Source organism: Tachyglossus aculeatus, chromosome 7 (assembly GCF_015852505.1).
Source record: "Tachyglossus aculeatus isolate mTacAcu1 chromosome 7, mTacAcu1.pri, whole genome shotgun sequence".
Classification (NCBI taxonomy): Eukaryota; Metazoa; Chordata; class Mammalia; order Monotremata; family Tachyglossidae; genus Tachyglossus; species Tachyglossus aculeatus.
In genome coordinates, this window is record NC_052072.1 from 48840233 (window position 1) to 48861968 (window position 21736).

At 46.9% G+C, this 21736-nt stretch overlaps 1 protein-coding gene across 4 annotated transcripts in view; it reads right to left on the reverse strand.

Moving 5' to 3' along the window:
- The window catches only part of SLC19A1 (solute carrier family 19 member 1), a 42825-nt gene that overhangs the window by 13351 nt on the left and 7738 nt on the right, over nt 1-21736 (reverse strand). For 3 of the 4 annotated variants that reach the window (XR_005451856.1, XM_038749649.1, XM_038749650.1), the window contains exons 2-3: nt 14377-14490; nt 7004-7204 (exon numbers count right to left, since the gene is read on the reverse strand). Coding sequence is in view for 3 of the 4 variants with exons in the window: in XM_038749649.1 (XP_038605577.1) it covers nt 7004-7183 (180 nt within the window). In the remaining variant the exon portion in view is untranslated. Of the gene's footprint in view, nt 1-7003; nt 7205-7551; nt 7584-14376; nt 14491-21736 lie in introns of those variants that run through there. The other variant, XM_038749651.1, reaches the window with a different exon arrangement.

A 21736-nucleotide genomic window follows, 5' to 3' on the forward strand; every position in this document is an offset into this window, starting at 1 on the left:
CCAAGTCTGCATGAACCTCATACATCTGGTGCGATGCCACTTCTGGTCAGATCAGTGGTAAACCTGGCCCACGATCCTAGCTGACAGTGGCAACCAAAGACGCTTAAGGGAATCGAATAATGGCTTCCTTCCTTGGCATCCATCTTAGTGGTTACAGTATTACTATCATACACCTTCCTCTGCCTCCCTCATCACTCACCCCCCAATTTCACTAACAGAACTGAAACCACCCCGCTTTCCTGCCCAGACCATGATCCCTCCACCCCCCACATCCAGTCCTCAGCCCCCACATCCAGTCCTCATCCTTTCCAGATGTCTCAAAGAAGATCTCCCGTTTACTTTTAAAATCGAGCCACGCCATCGATGCCTCCAACATCAGCCTTTCGCCCCTTATTAAAACACTAGAACTCACCTTTCTTCCCTCCTTAACTGCTCTTTAACCACTTGCTCTGCAATGGCTTCCTTCCCCCTGCTTTCAAACATACATCTGTATCACCTAGCCTAAAAAGAAAGGCCTCCTTTGCCTCCTCTGCCTCTTTCAGCTGTGGCCCCATCTCCCACCGACCATTCCTGTCCAAATTCCTCGAATGAGTTAAGTCCCACTGCCTTCGCTTCCTCTACTCCAACTCCCCTCTTGACTCCTTGCACTCCGGCTTCTGCCCCCTCCACCCCACCGAAACTGCTCTTTCCCATGTCACCAGTGACCTCCTCCTTGCCAAATCCAACAGACTCTCTCCATCCTAATTCTCATTAATGTCCCAGCTACTTTTGACACCCTGGACCACCCCCTTCTCCTGGAAATACTATCAAACCTTGGTTTCCCGGATACTGTCCTCTCCTGGTCTCTTTTACTGGTTCTTCCTCTGCCTCCCACCCCCTACCATGAGGATGCTTCAAGGCTCAGTTCTGGGTCCACTTCTATTTACCACCGACACCCGCTCTCCTAGGGAACTCATCTGCTCTCATGGCTTCAACTGCCATCTCCACACTGATGACTCCCAAATCTATAACTCTAGCCTTGACTTCTCCTCTTCTCTGCAATATCAGATTTCTTCCTGCCTTCAGGACTTCTCAACCTGGATGTCCGACTGACACCTCAAACGCAACACGGCCAAAACTGAGCTTCTCATCCGCCCCTCACAAACTCTCTTCTTCCTCATCTTTTCCATCACTGTAGACATCACCGCCACCCTTCCTGCCTCTAATGCCCACAACACTGGCATTAGCCCTGACTCACCTCTCTCCTTCAACCTTTCTCATTGTCACTAAATCTTATCAATTCTAACTCCACGACACCTGCCCGATACGCTCTTTTCTTTCCACCTTCTAGATTCTAAGGCCATTGTGGGCAGGGAATGTATCTGCCAACTGTGTTATAGTGTCTTCTCCCAAGAGCTTAGTATAGTGCTCTGCACATAGTAAACACTCCATAAATACCACTGATTGATTGAGCCACACTACTACCACATTAGTTCAAGGACTTGAATTACTACTACTGCTACTACTCAACTACCGCGTCTGCCTTCTGGCTGAGCTCTCTACCTCCAGCCTCTCCCGTCTATACTCTGCTGCCCAGATCACTTTTCTAAAAAAACCTGATTGATCCAAACTGCTACCACACTGGATCACTTTTCTTAAAAAACTTTCTGCATATGTCTCGCTACTACTTGAGTGCCTCCAATGACTGCTTAGTCATCCCCACTTCAAGCAGAAACTCCTAACTATTGGATTCAAGACACTCGATCAGCTCTACTATCACTAACCCAGCATGCGTCCCGGCAACTCACATCCATCATGCGAAGCAGCATGGAGCAGTGGATAGAGCACGGGCCTGGGTGGGGTCAGAAGATCATGGGTTCTAATCCCGGATCCTCCACTTGTCTGCTGTGTGGCCTTGGGGAAGTCACTTCACTTCTCTGTGCCTCAGTTACCTCATCTGGAAAATGGGGATTGAAACTGAGCCCCATGTGGGAAAAACCCGATTTGTTCAACCTGAGCACTTAGTACAGTGCCTGGAACTTAGTAAGCACTTAAATACCACAATAATAATAATAATTATTATTATTGGCCCCCCCCTTCATAGGTCCACCAGCCTGCAAACCCCTCCCCAATGCACCAGCACGATTCAAAACACTACTGAAATATCTCCTCTCAGAAGTCTTCCCTAACTAGGTTCTCATCCCCTGCCTGACCTCATTTTCCCTTCCTACTCCTTCTCCAATGCACCAGCCTCCTGTCTCTCTCCACTCCAGTCCATACTTCAGTCTGCTGCTCGGATCATTTTTCTACAAAAACTTGCAGGCCACGTTTCCCCACTCTTCAAGAACCTCCTGTGGTTGCCCATCCACCTCCGCATCAAACAGAAACAACTTACCATTAGAGAAGCAGCGTGGCTTAATGGAAAGAGCGCGGGCTTGGGAGTCAGAGGTCAAGGGTTCTAATCCCGCCTCTGCCACTTGTCAGCTGTGTGACCTTGGGAAAGTCACAATAACTTCTCTGTGCCTCAGTTACCTCATCTGCAAAATGGGGATTAAGACTGTGAGCCCCAAACAGGACAACCTGGTTACCTTGTATCTACCCCAGTGTTTAGAATAGTGCTTGGCACATAGCGCTTAATACCATTGTTATTATCTGCTTTAAAACACTCGATCACCTTGCCCCCTCCAACCTTCTCCCTCTACCTCCATTTTGTCTATCTCACCACTAATCTCTCGTCCTCATCTTGCTTTTGGCTTGGAATGCCCTCCCTCCTCATAGCCAACAGACATTTACTCTCTCGCACTTCAAGGCCTTATTGAAGGTACATCTCTTCCAAGAGGCCTTCCCTGACTAAGCCCTCTTTACCTTTTCTTCAAATCCTTTTTGCACCACCCTGACTTGCTCCTTTATTTCAATCCCCCATCCCATTTCCACAGCACTTCTGTACATGCTTGAAATTTATTTAATGTCTGTCTCCCCTCTAGACTGTAAGCTCATTGTGGGCAGGGAATGTGTCAGTTGTATTGTTACATTGTACTCTCCCAAGTGCTTAGTACAGTGCTCTGCACACAATAAGTGCTCAATAAATATGACCAACTGACTTTCGAGTAACTTAGATATTCCTGCCCCATATTGTGGAGCACTTATGTACATCTCCTTGTAACGGGTTGCTTCTCTTATCTGTATTTTCATTTTGATGTCTGTCTCCCGGTTTAAATGTAAACTCCTTGAGAGTAGGGACCATGTCTCTGAATTCTACTGTATTGGACTCTTCCAATAACAGTAACCGTGGTATTTGTTAAGTACCTACTACATGCCAGGCACTGTACTAAGTACTGAGGTAGGAACAAGATCATCAGGTCAAAACAGTCCCTGTCCCACAGTCTAATGAGGAGGGAGGACAGGTACTGAATTCCCATTTTACAGATGAGGAAACTGAGGGGCAGAGAAGTGAAGTGAAATATCCAAGGCCTCACAGCAGACAGGTGGCAGAGGCAGGATTAGAACCCAAGTCTTCTGATTCCCTGGCCTGTGTTCTTTACACTTGGCCACACTGCTTCTCCCAAGTGCTTAGTACAGTGCCCTGCACAGAGTTAGCACTCAATAAATAACACTGATTGATTAACTGATCGATCCTAACCCTCCTTCTGGTGACCTATTAACGGCTTTCTCCCCCATGAATTAATACAACTCCCTTTAATTACCTGGAAGATAATTTGGGGTTTTGGTAAACTCTACAGGGGGCAAAACTTCCATCAGGAAGAAAAGTCAAAAAGTTAGAGGGGATCGAGAAGCAGCGTGGCTCAGTGGAAAGAGCACGGGCTTTGGAGTCAGAGGTCATGGGTTCAAATCCCGGCTCCGCCAATTGTCAGCTGTGTGACTTTGGGCAAGTCACTTAACTTCTCTGTGCCTCAGTTACCTTATCTGTAAAATGGGGTGAAGACTGTGAGCCCCCATGGGACAACCTGATCACCTTGCAACCTCCTCAGCGCTTAGAACAGTGCTTTGCACATAGTAAGCGCTTAATAAATGCCATCATTATTATTATTATTACTATCGTACTGAGTGGCAGGGCACCTCTGAAACTGCCCCCAATCTGCCTGACCTACGTGCCACATTTCAACTTTCCCATCCCCTTCCCAGCTTCAGGCCTGGTGGAGCCTCAGGGTGGCTCTGAGAGTCCAGGAAGGTTGAGCGGGCGATAAAAAGAAGAGCAAACCCTTGGCATCCATGGCAACAGCTCGCAATCAAAACTGCCAGGCCAATCAAGAGGAATCAAGGTCACAACCTCTTAGCAAACACCGTCTGCGGGAGCTCAAGTTTTCTGTGCTGGGTAGCAATAAAACTTCCCTAGTCAAATCCTCCTATCGCTGGTTGTGTGGCCAACATGTGAGAGATCGTGACGACCCATGGGGATCATTTGTTTCAACGTTTACATTCAGTACAATGCTTTTTTCCATTTGCCTTTAGGTATGCCCTATACAGACACGGCTGCTGTCACGTGCACGTACGTCGTTGCTGCAACATTCCCAAAATAGCCTGGTTACGGCTGCAAGGAAAAATCCCCAGGGTGTGCTCGAGATCTCATACATGAGGCACCTTGGCCCAGTGGCTAAGTTCTAATTCCTTCTGTGCTGTTGCTGGCTGGGTGTGTGCTTGGGCAAGTCATTTAACCTCTCTATGCCTGGTTCCTCTTACCCTCTCTCTTTACCTCAGACTGTGAGCCCCACTGGATCGTCTACCCCAGTGCTTAGTACACAGTAAATGTTTAATAATACCATAATTTTCCCTTTGGGTAGCATGGTTTTGGAAAGAGAAAGGCAAGGACATAAATGAAAACAGAACTCGTGGCTCAGAGCCACAGGGATGAGAAGCAGCATGGCTTAGTGGATAGAGCACAGGTCTGGGAGTTGGAAGGACCTGTGTTCCAACCCTGGCTCTGCCGTATGTCTGCTCTGTGTCCTTGGGAAAGTCACTTAACTTCTCCAGACTCAGTTCCTCACCTGTAATACGGGAATTGAGAGCGTGAGCCTCTTCTCTGTGAGGCTCACACAGAATCTGATCTGATTAACTTGTATCGACCCCAATGCTTAGAAAAGTCCTTGGCACATAGCAAGTGCTTAAGTAGTACCATTATTATTATTAACTTTTCCTCTTGTATGTGTCAGTGAACAGGAGCTAGAACTTCTGGAGGAATAAGAGTCCTCTTTTCTCCTCTCACCCCAGAGATACATAAGAGATAATGAATACATTTTCTCAGTTTTCTTCAGTTTAGGGGTGGAGAAGAGAACAGCCTGGGGCAAGTCACGGGGGCAAAGGTCAGACGCTCAAGGCCTGAAAGTTCTACTTTCAGCCCTATTGCTTATTTGCTTTGAAACTTGTCCCAGCTTCCTTGTCAATGAAAAGAGAGACAGAGAGTGGGAGAGAGAGTGCTGCTCTCTCAGGGGGGCTGGTGGGCGCTAAATGAAAATGATATAGACAACAGTACTGTGTGCTTTCTTGTGCAGGACAGGCAGGAGAAGGAAAAGGAGCAATCTCCGCCCTGGAAAAGCCTAGCCATCTAATGAGGGGAGACAAGCACACATAAATGCATCAATATGCAACAGTTGAATAGTGAGCTATGTAATTCATATGGCTTTTTAAATAAATCAGTAATAAATGAATAGGATGGACCCATGAGTGCTGAAGTCCAGACAGTAAGATGGCTATTTTTTTTATGGCATCTGTTAAGCGCTTACTATGTGCCGAGCACTGTACTAAATGCTGGGGTGGATGCAAGCTAATCAGATTGGACACAATCCGTATCTCACACGGGGCTCATGTGGGTCTTAATCCCCATTTTACGAATGAAGTGACGGGCTCAGAGAGAAGTTAAATGATTTGACCGAGGACATGCATAGCAAACAACTGGCGGATCCAGGAACAGAACCCAGGTCCTCTGATTCCCAGGCCTGTGCTCTATCCACTAGTCCACCCTGCTTTTCATGGCCATGCTGCCCTCATTATGGGCAGGGAACATGTCTACCAACTGTGTCATACTGTACTCTCAAGCGCTGAGGACACAGTAAGCAATCAATAAATACGACTGACTGCTGAAGGGGCTGCGACGATGGCATGACCAGGAAAGGGGTGGGGTGACGATTACTAGTTAACATATGAAAAATGAGACTATTGGGAAGGACTGATGCCAAGAGGGCATGCACCACATGACTCCTCCACTCACCCTCATGCACCACATGACTCCTCCACTCACCCTCTTGCCACTATTGGTGAGAATACTGGGTCATGGATCTGACCCAAGATGGCACTGCTAAAGGCACCCAGATCCAGAAAGAGTACTGACAGAACCAGTCACAGAGTTTGCTGAAGAGCCAGAGAAAAAGAGAGAGACTGTGAAGGACAAGAAGAGTTCAGAGTCTCAGGCCCACGAACCCTGCCTTCAAGATGGTAGAGAGTTGTTTTCTTCTTTCCACCTGGCCCCTCTACTCCTTCCCAGATCCTTTTCTCTGACTGCTTCAGCTCAGTCTTAAGGGAGGGGAAACTACAGAGTAACTCTCCCGGCCTCCTTCTCTTAAGTGGAGAGGCCAGTGGAACTGGCCTGGCTGCCCATCCAGCTCACAAAGTGGAAAGAAATGGCTCTGCACCTACAGACCCAGTTCTGGGAGAAAGAAATGGCATCACCCCGCCCGGAGTCGTTGCCTCCGATCCTGACAGTCTCAACGGGTGTTTACTAAACACTGACTAGGTGCCAGGCACTGTACTAAGCGCTGGGGTGGACACAAGCAAATTGGGTTGGACACAGTCCCTGTCCCGCATGGACCTCATAGATTTCATCTCCATTTTATAGGGGAGGTAACAGGCACAGAGAAGTAAAGTGACTTGCCCAAGGCCACACAGCAGACGCATGATGAAGCCAGGAATAGAACCCATGACCTTCTGGCTCCCAGGCCTGTGCTCCATCTGCTACGCCATGCTGCTTCTCGGGTCCAAAGCATCAGAGCAGTTTTGTCCCAAGCAATCTCACCTGTTCCTGGGTGAAGCTCTGGGACAGTAAGTAGGGGGTGATGAAACTTTCGCCGGGCCGTATCTGGTTCATAAAGCCGTAGAAGCAGAGGAAAAACACCAAGAACTTCCAGGACTGCAGTTCCCGGCCAGCGGTGGGGTCAGCGGCTGACTTTTCCGAGTCCTCGCTGTCGCGAGTCATCGTGGTACGGACTTCGTTTATCTTAGAAAGAAGGAAGAGATCAAAACCAATCCAAGCCCAGTGCTCAATTGGAGTCTGTGATCAACATGGAGAAGACCTCGAATTCTGGGAAAAAATCCAAGCAGTTGTTAGAACACAACCCTTTGCTGATTCACTGGCAGTAGACACATCACCCTGCCGCCAGGAGATCCATGTAGGCCAACTAAAATGCCTCTCCATTTTTCCCAAAAAATAAATAAATAAATAAATAAATAAATAAATAAATAAATAAATAAATAAATAAAATTCAAAATGAAGGGCAGATAATCAATCTCAAATTTGGGGGGTATTCTTTCTGGAGTGACTTTAAAAATAAAGTCAATTCAAACCTCCAAACTCTGCACTGCCTTCGTCAGAGCTCTTGGAACCAGGATGACAGACCTCCTGGAGGTCGGGTTTTAAGATGAGAAAAGTTGTAGATCACGTTCGACTGGAAACGGAGGCTTCTGACAAAGAAATGGTTGTGGCACAGTCCTGGTCAGTAAACACATTGAACGCAAGGTTAAAAAACCTCGGCAACTCCCTTTTCCTTTGGAGTTTCACAGGTCAAAAGACTGGGGAAACAGAGCAAAAGTTGATTTGTGTGCAAAGGTCTGTGCTGATGTCTCTGAGCTGAAGTGGACTTTAAACAGATCTACTAACAGGTCAAGTCTCCCCTTCTTCCTTTCTTTACAGGTCCAAATCAAACACCAGTGAACACATGCGTGCTTCAGTTATCACAAAGTATTATCTTCCTGCTGATTCAGTCTCCATAAAAGTACCTGGTTATAACTGCAGGCTCCGTAGGCTCAACGCAGCCCTGAATTCATTTGATATTCAATGCTTTTGCATCTATTTACACACACACACACACACACCACACACACACACACACACCACTCCCCCCCCCCCGCCCCCGCAGTTGGTGGCTTGCACTGGAAATGTTGCCCCTATGGCGATCACTACCTGTAGCTGAAAACTGTTGAATGACCAGGAGTCCTGTCCCCATAAGACTATTCCTTGCTTTCAATCTTGACTGTAAGCTTGTTGTGGGCAGAGATTTTGACTGCTTATTGTAATAATAATAATAATAATGTTGGTATTTGTTAAGCGCTTACTATGTGCCAAGCACTGTTCTAAGCGCTGGGGGGGGGGGGGGATACAAGGTAATGAGGTTGTCCCACATGGGGCTCACAGTCTTAATTTTACAGATGAGGTAACTGAGGCCCAGAGAAGTTAAGTGACTTGCCCAAAGCCACACAGCTGACAAGTGGAGGAACTGGGATTAGAACCCACGACCTCTGCCTTCCGAGCCCCTGCTCTTTCCAATAAGCCACGCTGCTTCTCACGCTGCATTATGTTGTACTCTCCCAAGCGCTTAGTATAATGCACTGCACACAGTAAGTGCTCAATAAATACAACTGAACGAATGAATCAATCGAGCGTTCTTACTGAGTGCCAACTGAGTAAACAGCACTGCTTTGCACCTAGAGCTCTCTCTCTCTGAGAACCTGACCCTATTTGCAAATCTGCTTCTGGAGACCCACACCTTTGCTCAAAAGGAGTCTCCTCACATCTGATAGCTGTGGAGCAGGTCGGTCTGTCTGTCAGTTGCCTCTTCCCAGAAGAACATGAAAGATGTCCTTCGGCTTTCCTGGCTGGGGGTTGTCCCACTCCACCTCACCGGGCAGGAGCAGCTTGGGGAGCCTGATGCCACCCACTCTGTGCAAAAGTTGGCAGTAACTTACTCAATAAGCAAGTCTCTGATACAGACTTACCTTATCGCTGGTGACTCTGAACTGCCACTTACTGCCATTTTAAATATGGACTGAAGATTCGAGACGCCTCACCCGGCATTAAAACTGCACGGTAATTAAATGTGCCTACTGACTCTGTTACGTTGTACTCTCTCAGGTACTTAGTACAAGGCTCTGCACACATGTAAGCACTCAATAAATATGACTGATTGATAACTAGCTGGTCATTCAAGAAGCAGGATATACCAGCAGCTTTTTTTTTTTAAAGAACAGCTCAAATGCCCTTTGAAGGGAGAGGACGCTGTTTGAATATATTTTACCCATGATGAGTGGTAATGCAGGTGGCTGCCAGATATTTGCGTTGTTTGAGAACTTGTAAGCACTACACAGAGAAATTCAGGTTCCAATCTGCTGTAAGCTGGCACTTCATTGTGATTGTTGACAACCAATAATGGAATTTTGGAGTCAGGTTTCAGATGACACAGCCACCGGCCCTTCTCTTTCCAGGCTGGGATAATAGCGATTTCCTGGTTGCAGATTATTAACCTACTGCAGGTGTACTGGACTACCCACAGGTTCGGTACTGAACTGTGAACCCACTCTTCTAGACTGTGAGCCCACTGTTGGGTAGGGACCGTCTCTCTATGTTCCCAACTTGTACTTCCCAAGCGCTTAGTACAGTGCTCTGCACACAGTAAGTGCTCAATAAATACGATTGAATGAATGAACTTTCCCAAGCACTTAGTACAGCACTCAGCACACAGTATGCACTCAATAAATTCCACTGATTGACTGGATAATGAAACTCCTACTCAAATCCCAATGAGATCCTTTCCTCCAGAATATTTCTGAAAGATCTGGCATGGTCTCAATCAATCAATCAGTCAATTGTATTTACTGAGGGCTTACTCTGTGCAAAGCATTGGCCTAACTGCTTGGGAGAGTCTTGTCTTAAGCTGTTGAGTCATCCCTGACCCAGTGACTCCATATGGACACATCTCTCCATTATCTACAATCGTTATCTGCAGATAACCCCACCATTATCTGCAACCCTTCCGGTAGTGGATCCACAGAGTTTTCTTGGTAAAACTACAGAAGTGCCTTCTTCCACACAGTCAACTTGACTCTCCCTCCCGTAGCCAAGACTGGAAGATTATTGGAAACTCTTCAGGTATGATCCTGAGAGGGGGCTGGGGAGAATACAATGCAATAATACTAACAATAATTGTGGCATTTGTTAGTATTGCACTGTACTCTCCCAAGCAGTAGGACAGTAATAATAATAGTAACAACGGTATTTGTTAAGTGCTTACTATGTGCCAAGCACTGTTCTAAACATACAAAGAGCTCATAGTCTAGAGGGGGAGGCAGACATTAAAATAAATTACAAATATGTATGTTTAAGGGCTGTGGGTGGGGTGCATAATGCTCCTTATGGGCAGGGAACATGTCTACCAACTCTGTTATGTTGTACTTTCCCAAGTGCTTAGTGTAGTGCTCTGCACTCAATAAATGCCACTGATCAATTGATTTGGTAATGATTCACTTACGCCCTAACTCCATGAGTTCCTTCCCACAAGAAGGCTTCTGAAAGATCTGGCTTGGTCTGAACAGTCCAGCAGGGAGGAGGTAGTAGTGTGGAGGGGCTACAAGGTTTCATGTCTAAACCACAAAGGAGAGCTCTGAGAGCTCACCTCCTCCAGGAGGCCTTCCCTGACTGAGCCCCCCTTTTTCCTCCCCTCCTCCTTCTCCCCCACCCATTGACCCCCCTCCCTCCCCCTGCCCTACCCCCTTCCCCTTCCCACAGCACTTGAATATATTTCTACATATTACTCCATTTTATTTGTACATATTTCTCTATTTTATTAATGATGTGTATATAGCTATAATTCTATTTATTCTGATAGTACTGACACCTGTCTACTTGATTTGTTGTCTGTCTCCCCCTTCTAGACTGTGAGCCCGTTGCTGGGTAGGGACCATCTTTATGTTGCCTATTTGTACTTCCCAAGAGCTTAGTACAGTGCTCTGCACACAGTAAGCGCTCAATAAATACGATTGAATGAATGAATGAAAAGGAGAGATGGGGTTTGCAGATAGTTTTCAGGAAACAGGGGCACTTAGCAAGTACTTACGTGCTAAGTGAAGGGTTAGAGATACAGTGTGTGTAAGACTGGACACAGTCCCTGTCCCACACCTGCTTAAAATCTATTTTATCTCCAGTTGACAGATAGGGAACTGAGGTCAAGAGCGGTTAAGACCTTGCCCAAAATCACAGAACAGAACAGCAGAAGAGGTGTGTCTAGAACCCAGGGGTCCTGACTCCCACTCCTTGCGGGTAGAGAACATATCTACCAACTTCATTATATTCATTATATTCTCCCAAGTGCTTAGTTCATTGCTCTGCACACAGTACATGCTCAATAAATATCATTACTTCCCGGAGACAACACTGCTTATGAACACTGTCTAGAAAGTAATGTGCTCCTGTGTCTGCTGAAGGGGGGCAATTATTTTTTAAAAACAGTTCCCAGCATCCCTGACCAGAACGACTTTCAAGAATGAGACCATTTATCAGGGATTGCCTGATCAGTGACCTTGGGTAAGTCACTTAAAATTGCCTGATCAGTGACCTTGGGTAAGTCACTTAACTGCTCTATGCCTCAATTTCCCCTACATCGTGAGCCACACATGGCTCCCTCCCCTAGATCGAGAGCCATCCGTGGAGCAGGAACTGTGTCTGATCATCATCAATCGTATTTATTGAGCGCTTACTATGTGCAGGGCACTGTACTAAGCGCTTGGGAAGTACAAATTGGCAACACATAGAGACAGTCCCTACCCAACAGTGGGCTCACAGTCTAAAAGGGGGAGTACAGTCTGATCTGACTGTACTGTATCTATCCCAGCACTTACCACAGTGCTTGGCCCAGATTAAGCACTTAAATACCAAAATTATTATTATTAGGGAGGAAAGTGGTTTGCTTGGTAGTAGGCGTGACAGAACCACCCTCTTCCTTACCCTCTCTGAGCACAAACTAAGCATAATATGACTCCCAATTCTTCTTCCTTCAAGAAATTGATGGTATGGAGTCAAAGTACAAATTGGCAACACATAGAGACAGTCCCTACCCAACAGTGGGCTCACAGTCTAAAAGGGGGAGTACAGTCTGATCTGACTGTACTGTATCTATCCCAGCACTTACCACAGTGCTTGGCCCAGATTAAGCACTTAAATACCAAAATTATTATTATTAGGGAGGAAAGTGGTTTGCTTGGTAGCAGGCGTGACAGAACCACCCTCTTCCTTACCTTCTCTGAGCACAAACTAAGCATGACTCCCAATTCTTCTTCCTTCAAGAAATTGATGGTATGGAGTCATTTCTATTCCGTCCCCTTCTCCGAGGCTACCTGGCAGCACTCAAGACAAAACGCTGCAGCAGATGGAAGCGAAGAGGTGCCCTCTCCTTGTCTGCCTTCAACCAAATCTAGGTCGGCGGGAACACCACTGCCCCCACCCACACACTGAACCAACTTGGACTCCAGACTCGTCCTAGTCCTAGTTTGCCTCACTGAAGACCGTCAGCCAGATCGTTAAACCCCTTCCAGCCTTCCTGCACTTTTCCCAGGCCAAAAAGACCAATCAATCAATCGCACTTATTGAGCACTTACTGTGTGCAGAGCACTGTACTAAGCGCTTGGGAAGTACAAGTTGGCAACATATAGAGACAGTCCCTACCCAACAGTGGGCTCACAGTCTAAAAGGGGGAGACAGAGAACAAAACCAAACATACTAACAAAATAAAATAAATAGAATAGATATGTACAAGTAAAATAAATAAATAGAGTAATAAAAATGTACAAAGACTGAAGACAGACTTGATGCCATCTGAATTGATTTCTTCTTAGAGGCCCTAGACACTTACGTACAGATCCGTATTTTAACTGTGTTAATGTCCGTTTCCCCCTCAAGACTGTAAGCTCACTGCAGGCAGGAAATGTGTCTAAACTGTGTTCTAGACTGTGAGCCCATTGTGTAGGGATTGTCTCTGTTGCTGAATTGTAACTTTCCAAGTGCTTAGTACAGTGCTCTGCACACAGTAAGCGCTTAATAAATACGACAACGAATAACCAACTCCGTGTTACTGTTATATTGTGAGAAGCAGCATCGTGCAGTGGACAGAGGGTAGCTTGGGAGTCAGAAGGTTAAGTGTTTTAATCCTGGCTCTACCACTTGTCTGCTGTGTGACCTTGGGCAAGTCACTTCACTTGGAGACAGAAGGTATCACTGAGGCCAGTGGTTCGGGGAAGGTACGGAGGTAGCCCATGGAAGGAGGAAGGAGAAGCAGAGTGGCCTGGGAGCCAGACACCTGGCTTCTAATCCCAGGCCTGCCACTTGCCTGCTATATGTGACCCTGGGCAAGTCACTTCACTTCTCTGGGCCTCAAACTTCCATCTGTAAAATGGGGGCGATGACTGTGAGTCGACATGGACTGTATCCAGTCTGATTAGCTTCTCTCTACCCCAGCACTTAACATAGTGCCTGGTGGCTCAGTGGAAAGAGCCCAGACTTTGGAGTCAGAGGTCAGGGGTTCAAATCCTGGCTCCGCCACTTGTCAGCTCTGTGACTTTGGGCAAGTCGCTTCACTTCTCTGGGCCTCACTTCCCTCATCTGGAAAATGGGCATGAAGACCGTGAGCCCCATGTGGGGGACAATCTGATCACCTTGTAACCTCCCCGGCGCTTAGAACAGTGCTTTGCACATAGTAAGCGCTTAATAAATGCCCTCATTATTATTATTATTATTATTCTCTGGTCCTCAGTTCCCTCAACTATAAAATGGGGATGAAGACTGTGAGCCCCACGTGGGACAACATGAGGATACTGACATAACCGAGCAATGGTATTTATTGAGTGATTACTACGTGCAGGGTACTGTACTCAGCACTTGAGTACAGAGTTGCTCTTCTGCCCCACCCACCAATCCCCACAATCAGCTAATGTACAGATGATTCAGATCATTAGAGCCCAGAGTCTTCCAGGAGTTGAGGGACGGCAGGGAAAGAGGGAGAGTGACGAAAGCAGCTGATAAGAGATTGGCTCGTCTATAAAGAAATACTGCTTCCAGTTTCCTTTCAGAGATTCATTCATTCAATCGTATTTAGTGAGCGCTTACTGTGTGCAAAGCACTATCCACCAACAGCTTCATATGTACCTTTTTTGACTCCCGAATCTCTCTGCTTGCCTTGTGGAAAATGAAGCCACTAGGCAGGATCACCAAACAATCTCTGCATCTACATTAGGAGGATACTTAAGTCCTTGAGGTAACTAGATCTACCTCGAGATATACAAACCACATAAAGACACCTAATCCCCAGGGCCAGCAACGTTTAACTCTTATTCACAGAAATAAATTACCTTGCGTTAGCAACTTAACCGTGCCAGACCAAGCTTCAGAATGTCATCTTACTGTCTTCTGGGTCATTTCTCACGGTTTGTTTCTGGGTAGCTTTATGAAGTCCGATCCAGGGGCTAAAAGAGAAAGAAGAGGGTCACCTAACAGCACTGATAATTTTGATATGGGCCGCCGTTAGTAACGGGCCGGGCCTCTCGTTTGGCAGAGCTCACGCTATTTACATCCCAAATGATAGGCGCTCATTACCTCCTTTTCTATAATGGTCCCCAGTGCTATTTCCCAAGTAAAGGGATTGGGAGCTTATGCCAGAAGAACAGGCTGGGGCTACACAGGTGAGCTGGGGAGACTGTGGTCCAGGTGACTACTGGGGCTCATAGTAGCCCACAGGTCCAGACATATTCAGCTCCGATCTGAGGTACGTGGATCGTACCTGGTCATCCACTCAGTCAATCGTATTTGAGTACTTACTGCGTGCAGAACACTGTACTAAGCTCTTGCAAGAGTACAATATAACAATCTAACAGACACATTCCCTGCCCACAGCGAGCTTACAGTCTAGAGGGGGAGACTTAATGAAAAACTACTGACCAAGCCCAGCCCAGGGATCCTCAGGACCGGAGCCATCGGGGCTGGGCTGGGCCAGAAGCTGGCCCAACACCAGTGAGTTTGGGTCACTCATCAGCCTGCCCCTCCTCCACTAGCCATCACCCGCCCCTCTCCCCCAAAGCAGTTTTGTTCTGGATCTGTTTCATTCTCCATCTACACCTGCTCCTTCAGATCTGAAAGATCAGATCAGATCTTACTCCCCTCCTCAAAAATCTCCAGTGGCTACCAATCAACCTATGCATCAGGCAGAAACTCCTCACCCTCGGCTTCAAGGCTGTCCATCACCTCACCCCCTCCTACCTCACCTCCTTTCTCTCCTTCTCCAGCCCAGCCCACACCCTCCACTCCTCTGCCACTAACCTCCTCAATGTGCCTCATTCTCACCTGTCCCACCGTCGACCCCCGGCCCACATCTTTCCCCTGGCCTGGAATGCCCTCCCTCCGCACATCCGCCAAGCTAGCTCTCTTCCTCCCTTCAAAGCCCTACTGAGAGCTCACCTTCTCCAGGAGGCCTTCCCAGACTGAGCCCCCTTCTTCCTCTCTCCCTCCTCCCTCTCCCCATCCCCTCCCCTCCCACCTTACCTCCTTCCCCTCCCCTCACCACCTCTATATATGCATATATGTTTGTACGTATTTATTACTCTATTTTATTTGTACATATTTATTCTATTTATTTTATTTTGTTAATACGTTTTACCTTGTTGTCTGTCTCCCCCTTCTAGACTGTGAGCCCGCTGTTGGGTAGGGACCGTCTCTACGTGTTGCCAACTTGTACTTCCCAAGCGCTTAGTACAGTGCTCTGCACACAGTAAGCGCTCAATAAATACGATTGAATGAATGAATGAATCTGAAAGACCACCTCCTCTCTGCATCCTCAAAGCCTCACAAAAGTCACATCTCCTCAAGAAAGTCTTCCCTTACTAAACTCTCATCTCCCCAACCTAGAATTATTCCTTTCTGTGACATCTATGAACTTGTAGTTTTTGGTTTTTTACCAGTGGTATTTGTTAAGTCCTTACTTTGTGCCAGGCCCTGTAATAAGCAATGGAAGTTCTTACTCCTTAGCACTTGCTATGATATCCACTCCCAAAGCATGTATGTACCTATTCTGATAGTGTTTCCCACTCCCGCATCTGTAATTAATTTTGTTATCTGTGTCCCTTACTAGATAATAAGCTCCTTGTGGATAGGGAATGTGCCTACCAACTCTGCTGCGTTCTGCCAGGCACTTAGTACAGAGCTCTGCACACAATAAGAGCTCAGTAAATACCAATGATTGACTGAATGAATGAATGGAGATGAAGCGACCATTTACAACTCATTCTTGGAGTGTCTCCAGTCAAGGCTGCCAACTGCTGAGAATGATTTTCACAAAGGATGTGAGCATAATTTACTGACAATTATTTTAACACGCATGATTTTACCTGCTGGCTGGCTCAATATTAAAAAAAAATGATATTTAATGTTTTTATACACCCAACAGTAATTTCATTTTGCATTCTCAGCCACACTAGCACCCCAAATGTTCTGTTGTTTGCGGTCACACATTGCTACAATCACGCTATATCAGACACTGCTCTAGCAATTTTTCCAGGTGCATTTTTCAGAACCCTGTCAGCGCAGGAGTACGCATTTATTTTTTTTACATCTGCTTCCATGGCTGAGATGACACGCTCCAGTTCAGCAGTTCCATGTAGAAGTGCCAATCCTCGGGTGGACACAAGATGAGGACACTGAGGCCCAGAGGGTTAAATCATGCCGGTGGTCGCCCAGCAGGTCAGTGGCGGGGCTGGAGTGAGAGCCCTGGTCGCCTGCCACTGTACCCCAATACCTCCCTTGGCCAGGGAATGGCCAATGGTCCAGAGAGATGGATTTGGAGACTCTGAAGGCAGGGGGCCACCTACCCTAACCTGGAAACACCAAGGCCTCGGGCAAGAACCCTGATGGCATCGCCCCATCATCCCCTCCCGGACTCATCTCCCATCCCCAATCCATTTATTCATTCAATCAATCATTCAAACGTATTTACTGAGCACCCACTGTGTGCAGAGCACTGTACTAAATGCTTGGGAGAGTAATAATAATAATAATGTTGGTATTTGTTAAGCGCTTACTAGGTTCCAGGCATTGTTCTAAGCCCTGGGGTAGTTACAAGGTAATCAGATCGTCCCAGGTAGGGCTCATAGTCTTCACCCCCATTTTACAGATGAGGTAACTGAGGCCCAGAGAAGTTAAGTGACTTGCCCAAGGTCACACAGCCGACAAACAGAAGAGCGAGGATTAGAACCCATGACCTCTGACTCCCAAGCCCGGGCTCTTTCCACCGAGCCACGCTGCTTCTCTACGGTGGTGACTGGGGGATGAGGGGCTTGAGGGCTGATCCCCAGATGATCTCCCTGCGAGGTCACAATCTGGACCTCGAGACAGGCTCAGAGACACCACATGTGTGTCCATCACATCCATCCATCTGGACCCCAGGAGTCGTTCTTGGCGGGGGCAGGAGAAGATATCAATGTGATGTGAGGAGGAACGGAGAGGGGCAGCTTGCTCCTCTGCCCTTCCGGAGATGAAGATTTTTTTCCCTGTGCCTGATGGAGTCCTGCTCTTGGAGGCTCACAGAGCAAGTGGGCATGGGTCCCAAGAAGCAGAACCCTAGCCACAGCGCAGGGCAAACGTGTTGCTTTCTGCTGCTCTGCCAATGTGATGGAGGCCCATATTTTTGGATTCTAAAATCTAATTTGGGGCATTAGGGAGGTGATCTATTTTAGATCATTTTTACGGGCTGCCCGTGAACTGACGGATGGGTGGCCACTCCACTTCCATCGCAAATGAAGTCCAAACTAAAGCCAACAAGTTTCTCAACCCGACTGTCCAGCCTCCTGGCCCTAGAGCAACCTGTAAAAGGCCATACTTTCTTTAAATGTTGACTTTACCCTATAGGCACACTTTAAATTTCGGCACTCCGGCAGGTCAATGCCGATTTGCCAAATGGGCACGGGCTAAATCCCCAAAATATGGCTCATGCAGTCTCTACCACTCTGTCCTACATGAAGAAAATAACTGGAGTCTACGTGATTTCCCCATCCTGGTCAAAGAGCTCACAGCAGGGGAGTCCACAGCTGGATTTTTGTTTTTTTCTATTAGAAGACTGCTGAGTCTGTGGAATGCCTTGTTTCAGCATTTCGGCTGAGACCTTGAATTTTGAAAGGGTCTCACGGCTCAGCAACAACAGCAGCAGTATTTTTTTTTATGGTATTTGCTAAGTGCTTACTATGTACCAGGCACCGTACTAAGTGCTGGGGTAGAAACAAGATGATCAGGTTGGACACAGTCCCTGTACCACACAATAAAACTCACATTGGAATCACACATCTTAATCCCCACTTTATGGCTGAGGTAACTGTGTCACAGAGACGTTAACTGACTTGTCCAAGGTCACACAGCAGAACCCGAATTAGAACCCAGGCTCTCTGATTTTTCAGGCTCATGTTTTTCCTCTAAGCCATGCTGCTGCTTCTCTACTGAGTGAGCTTTTGCCTACCAGAAAACACACTCACTGTAACTCAGTCTCATCCATCAATAGATATTATTCAGCGCTTCCTAAGTGCACAGCCTTGTACTAAGCACTTGACAGTGTACAATATTACAGTTAGTAGACACTTTCCCTGCCTACATGACTAGATTGGGGATGTTCCCTCTGGCCTGCATTTCAGGCTGACCTGACATCAGATATAATGGTCTCAGCTGCTCTGTGTAGCAGGTGATTTAGGCCAGCCTGCATAGGAGTGCCTATTAGCTTTAAAAACTGTTTGAGAGGGCAAGGAGAGTGTCCTTTTCTTTAGTGAATGCTCCCAAGTGCTTGGTGCAGAGAGAGTGGGGTGAATATCAAGTGCTTAAAGGGTACAGACTCAAGTACACAGGCAACGCACAAAGGAGAGGGGGTAGGGGAAATATGAGGGAAGCGGCTTGGCCTAGTGGGAAGAGCAGGAGCCTAGTAGCCGGAAGACCTGGGTTCTAGTCCTGACTCTGCCAGTTGCTTGCTGTGTGAAGTCACTTGGCTTCTCTGTGCCTCAGTTTCCTCAGCTGTAAAATGGGGATTAAATACCTGTTCTCCCTCCTACTTCGGCTATGAGCCCCATACGGGAGTCTCCCCACTCCTCCAGAACCCCAAGTGGTTGTCCATCCACCTCCACATCCAACAGAAACTCCTTAAAATCAGCTTTAAAACACTCAACCCCCTCTGACCATGCTTGGCCACTCTATTGTACGACCCAGCCCACACACTTTGCTCCTCTAGCACAAGTTTACTCCCTGTACCTCGATCTCATCTCCTTGCCCACCTCCTCCCTCTGGCTTGAAACTCCTTCCCCCCTCCACGTATGACAGACCGCCCCTCTCCCCACCTTTAAAGCCTTAGTGAAATCACATCGCAGAGTGGCTCAGTGGAGAGAGCACAGGCTTGGGAGTCAGAGGTCATGGGTTCTGATCCCGACTCCGCCACTTGTCTGCTGTGTGACTTTGGGCAAGTTACTTAACTTCTCTGGGCCTCAGTTACCTCATCTGGAAAATGGGGATTAAGACTGCGAGCCCCATGTGGGACAACCTCGTTACCTTGTATCCTCCCCCAGTGTTTAGAACAGTGCTTGGCACATAGTAAGTGCTTAACAAATGCCATCATTATTATTATTATCTCCAAGGGGTCTTGCCTGACTAAGCCTTCACTCCCCCTACTCACTCTCCCTTCTGTGTCACCTACGCTCTTGGATCTATACCCTTTAAGCACTTGATAGTCACCCCACCCTCAGCCCCAGCGGAGCCATATCCTTCATTTATTTTAATGTCTGTCTCCCCATAGAGACTCTAAGCTCCTTGTGGGCAGGGAACTTGTCTACCAACTCAGCTGTATTGTTTTCTCCCAAGCACTTAGTACAGTGCTCAATAAACACCACTGATTGAATGATCTGAAATCAGATCCAGCTCTTCCTGGGGCTTCTTCTACACAGGCCTTCTTTTAGACAGATTCCGGGATGGGGAGAGTGATCACTTGTTTCTAGGTACAGTGATCACTTGTTTCAAGATACCATTCTTTACCAACAGTGCTTAGAATAGTGCTTGACACTTAATAAGAGCTTAGCAAATACCACAATAATAATCTTTAAAGGCAAAGATAGGAACATTGTTTTCACACCCATGATATCTCTAGGGAGGCTACCAATCACATAGGGAATCTGACTATTATTTATGGGGCAGGACCCACAATTCCTGAGCAAACTGGGCTTTTGTTATCACTTAGTGGGAAAACAGGACAGGTTTAAACAGGACAGGTTCTCCAACAGAACACAACAGTCACCTCTCCCCCTCAACTCCCCTTAACTTCTCTGTGCCTCAGCTACCTCATCTGTAAAATGGGGGATTAAGAAAACAGGACAGGTTCTCCAACAGAACACAACAGTCACCTCTCCCCTCAACTCCCCTTAACTTCCCTGTGCCTCAGTTACCTCATCTGTAAAATGGGGATTAAGACTGGGAGCCCCCCCGTGGGACAACCTGATCACCTTGTCACCTCCCCAGGGCTTAGAACAGTGCTTTGCACATAGTAAGCGCTTAATAAATGCCCTTATTATTATTACCCACTAAATGTGTTTGAACCCTGACCAATAGCAATCAGCCCTCCTGCCATTCCTCAGGATTGTAAATGTTAGCTCCAGTGGTTGGTATCTTATGCTAAAGCCCAAAATGCTCCACTGACCAAGGCGAACGGCTTCTATCAATCAATCAATTGCATTTATCGAGTGCTTACTGTGTGCAGAGCACTATACTAAGCATTTTGGAGGGTCCAGTATAAGAGTCCCCTAGACTGTAAGCTCGTTGTGGGCAGGTAATGTGTCTGTTCATTGCTGTACTGTACTCTCCCAAGCGCTTACTACAGTGCTCTGCACACAGTAAGCATTCAATAAATACAATCGAATGAAGTTGGAAGACATTTCCTGCCTACAACAAGGATTACTTATAGTCAAGAGGGAGCGAAGTACCTGAGTCACAGAGAAGTTAAGTGACTTGCCCAAGGTAACACAGAAGGCCAGTGGTGGGGCTGGGATTAGAACCCAGGTCCTTCTGACTCCCTGCCCTGTGCTCTATCCATTGGGTGACAATGCTTTTCTATTATCAAGCTTCTGTTTCTTCTATATTACCACATCTTAATCCTTAGCAGGCCTGGTCCCATTGCAGGCGCTCTGGCAAATGGGAATTTAGACCTAAACTCTGCTAAATGTCCTTCGCCTGTCTTCTTCACCCTCCACTACTGTGCCTATTTCCACCCCAGGTACATCTTTGAAGTTTGATAAACATATGATGATGATGATGATAGGGTAATTCAGTCTCATTCCTACAGTTACAACTTCCAGGACTCTCTGTTGAGGGCCAACAAGAATTCTGACTGGCATTAAGTGGTAAGCAAATGTCCCTCATTATTTGAACACGAAAAAGCTATGCAAAAACCGGCAGGCATTAACCATAGCAAATGCATCCATATCCACTGGTTTAACTACTTCTGGCCTCTCTCTCTGGACTCGAGGACACAAAAGTGACCGCATAATAATCATAATTCTGGCATTTATGTGCTGAGCACTTATACTAGGTATTGGGGTGGATACAAGATAATCATATTGGACACAATCCCCGTCCCAAAAAGAGTTCAAGGTCTAAGTAGAAGGGAATAGGACTTAATTCCTATTTTACAGATGAGGAAACTGAGGT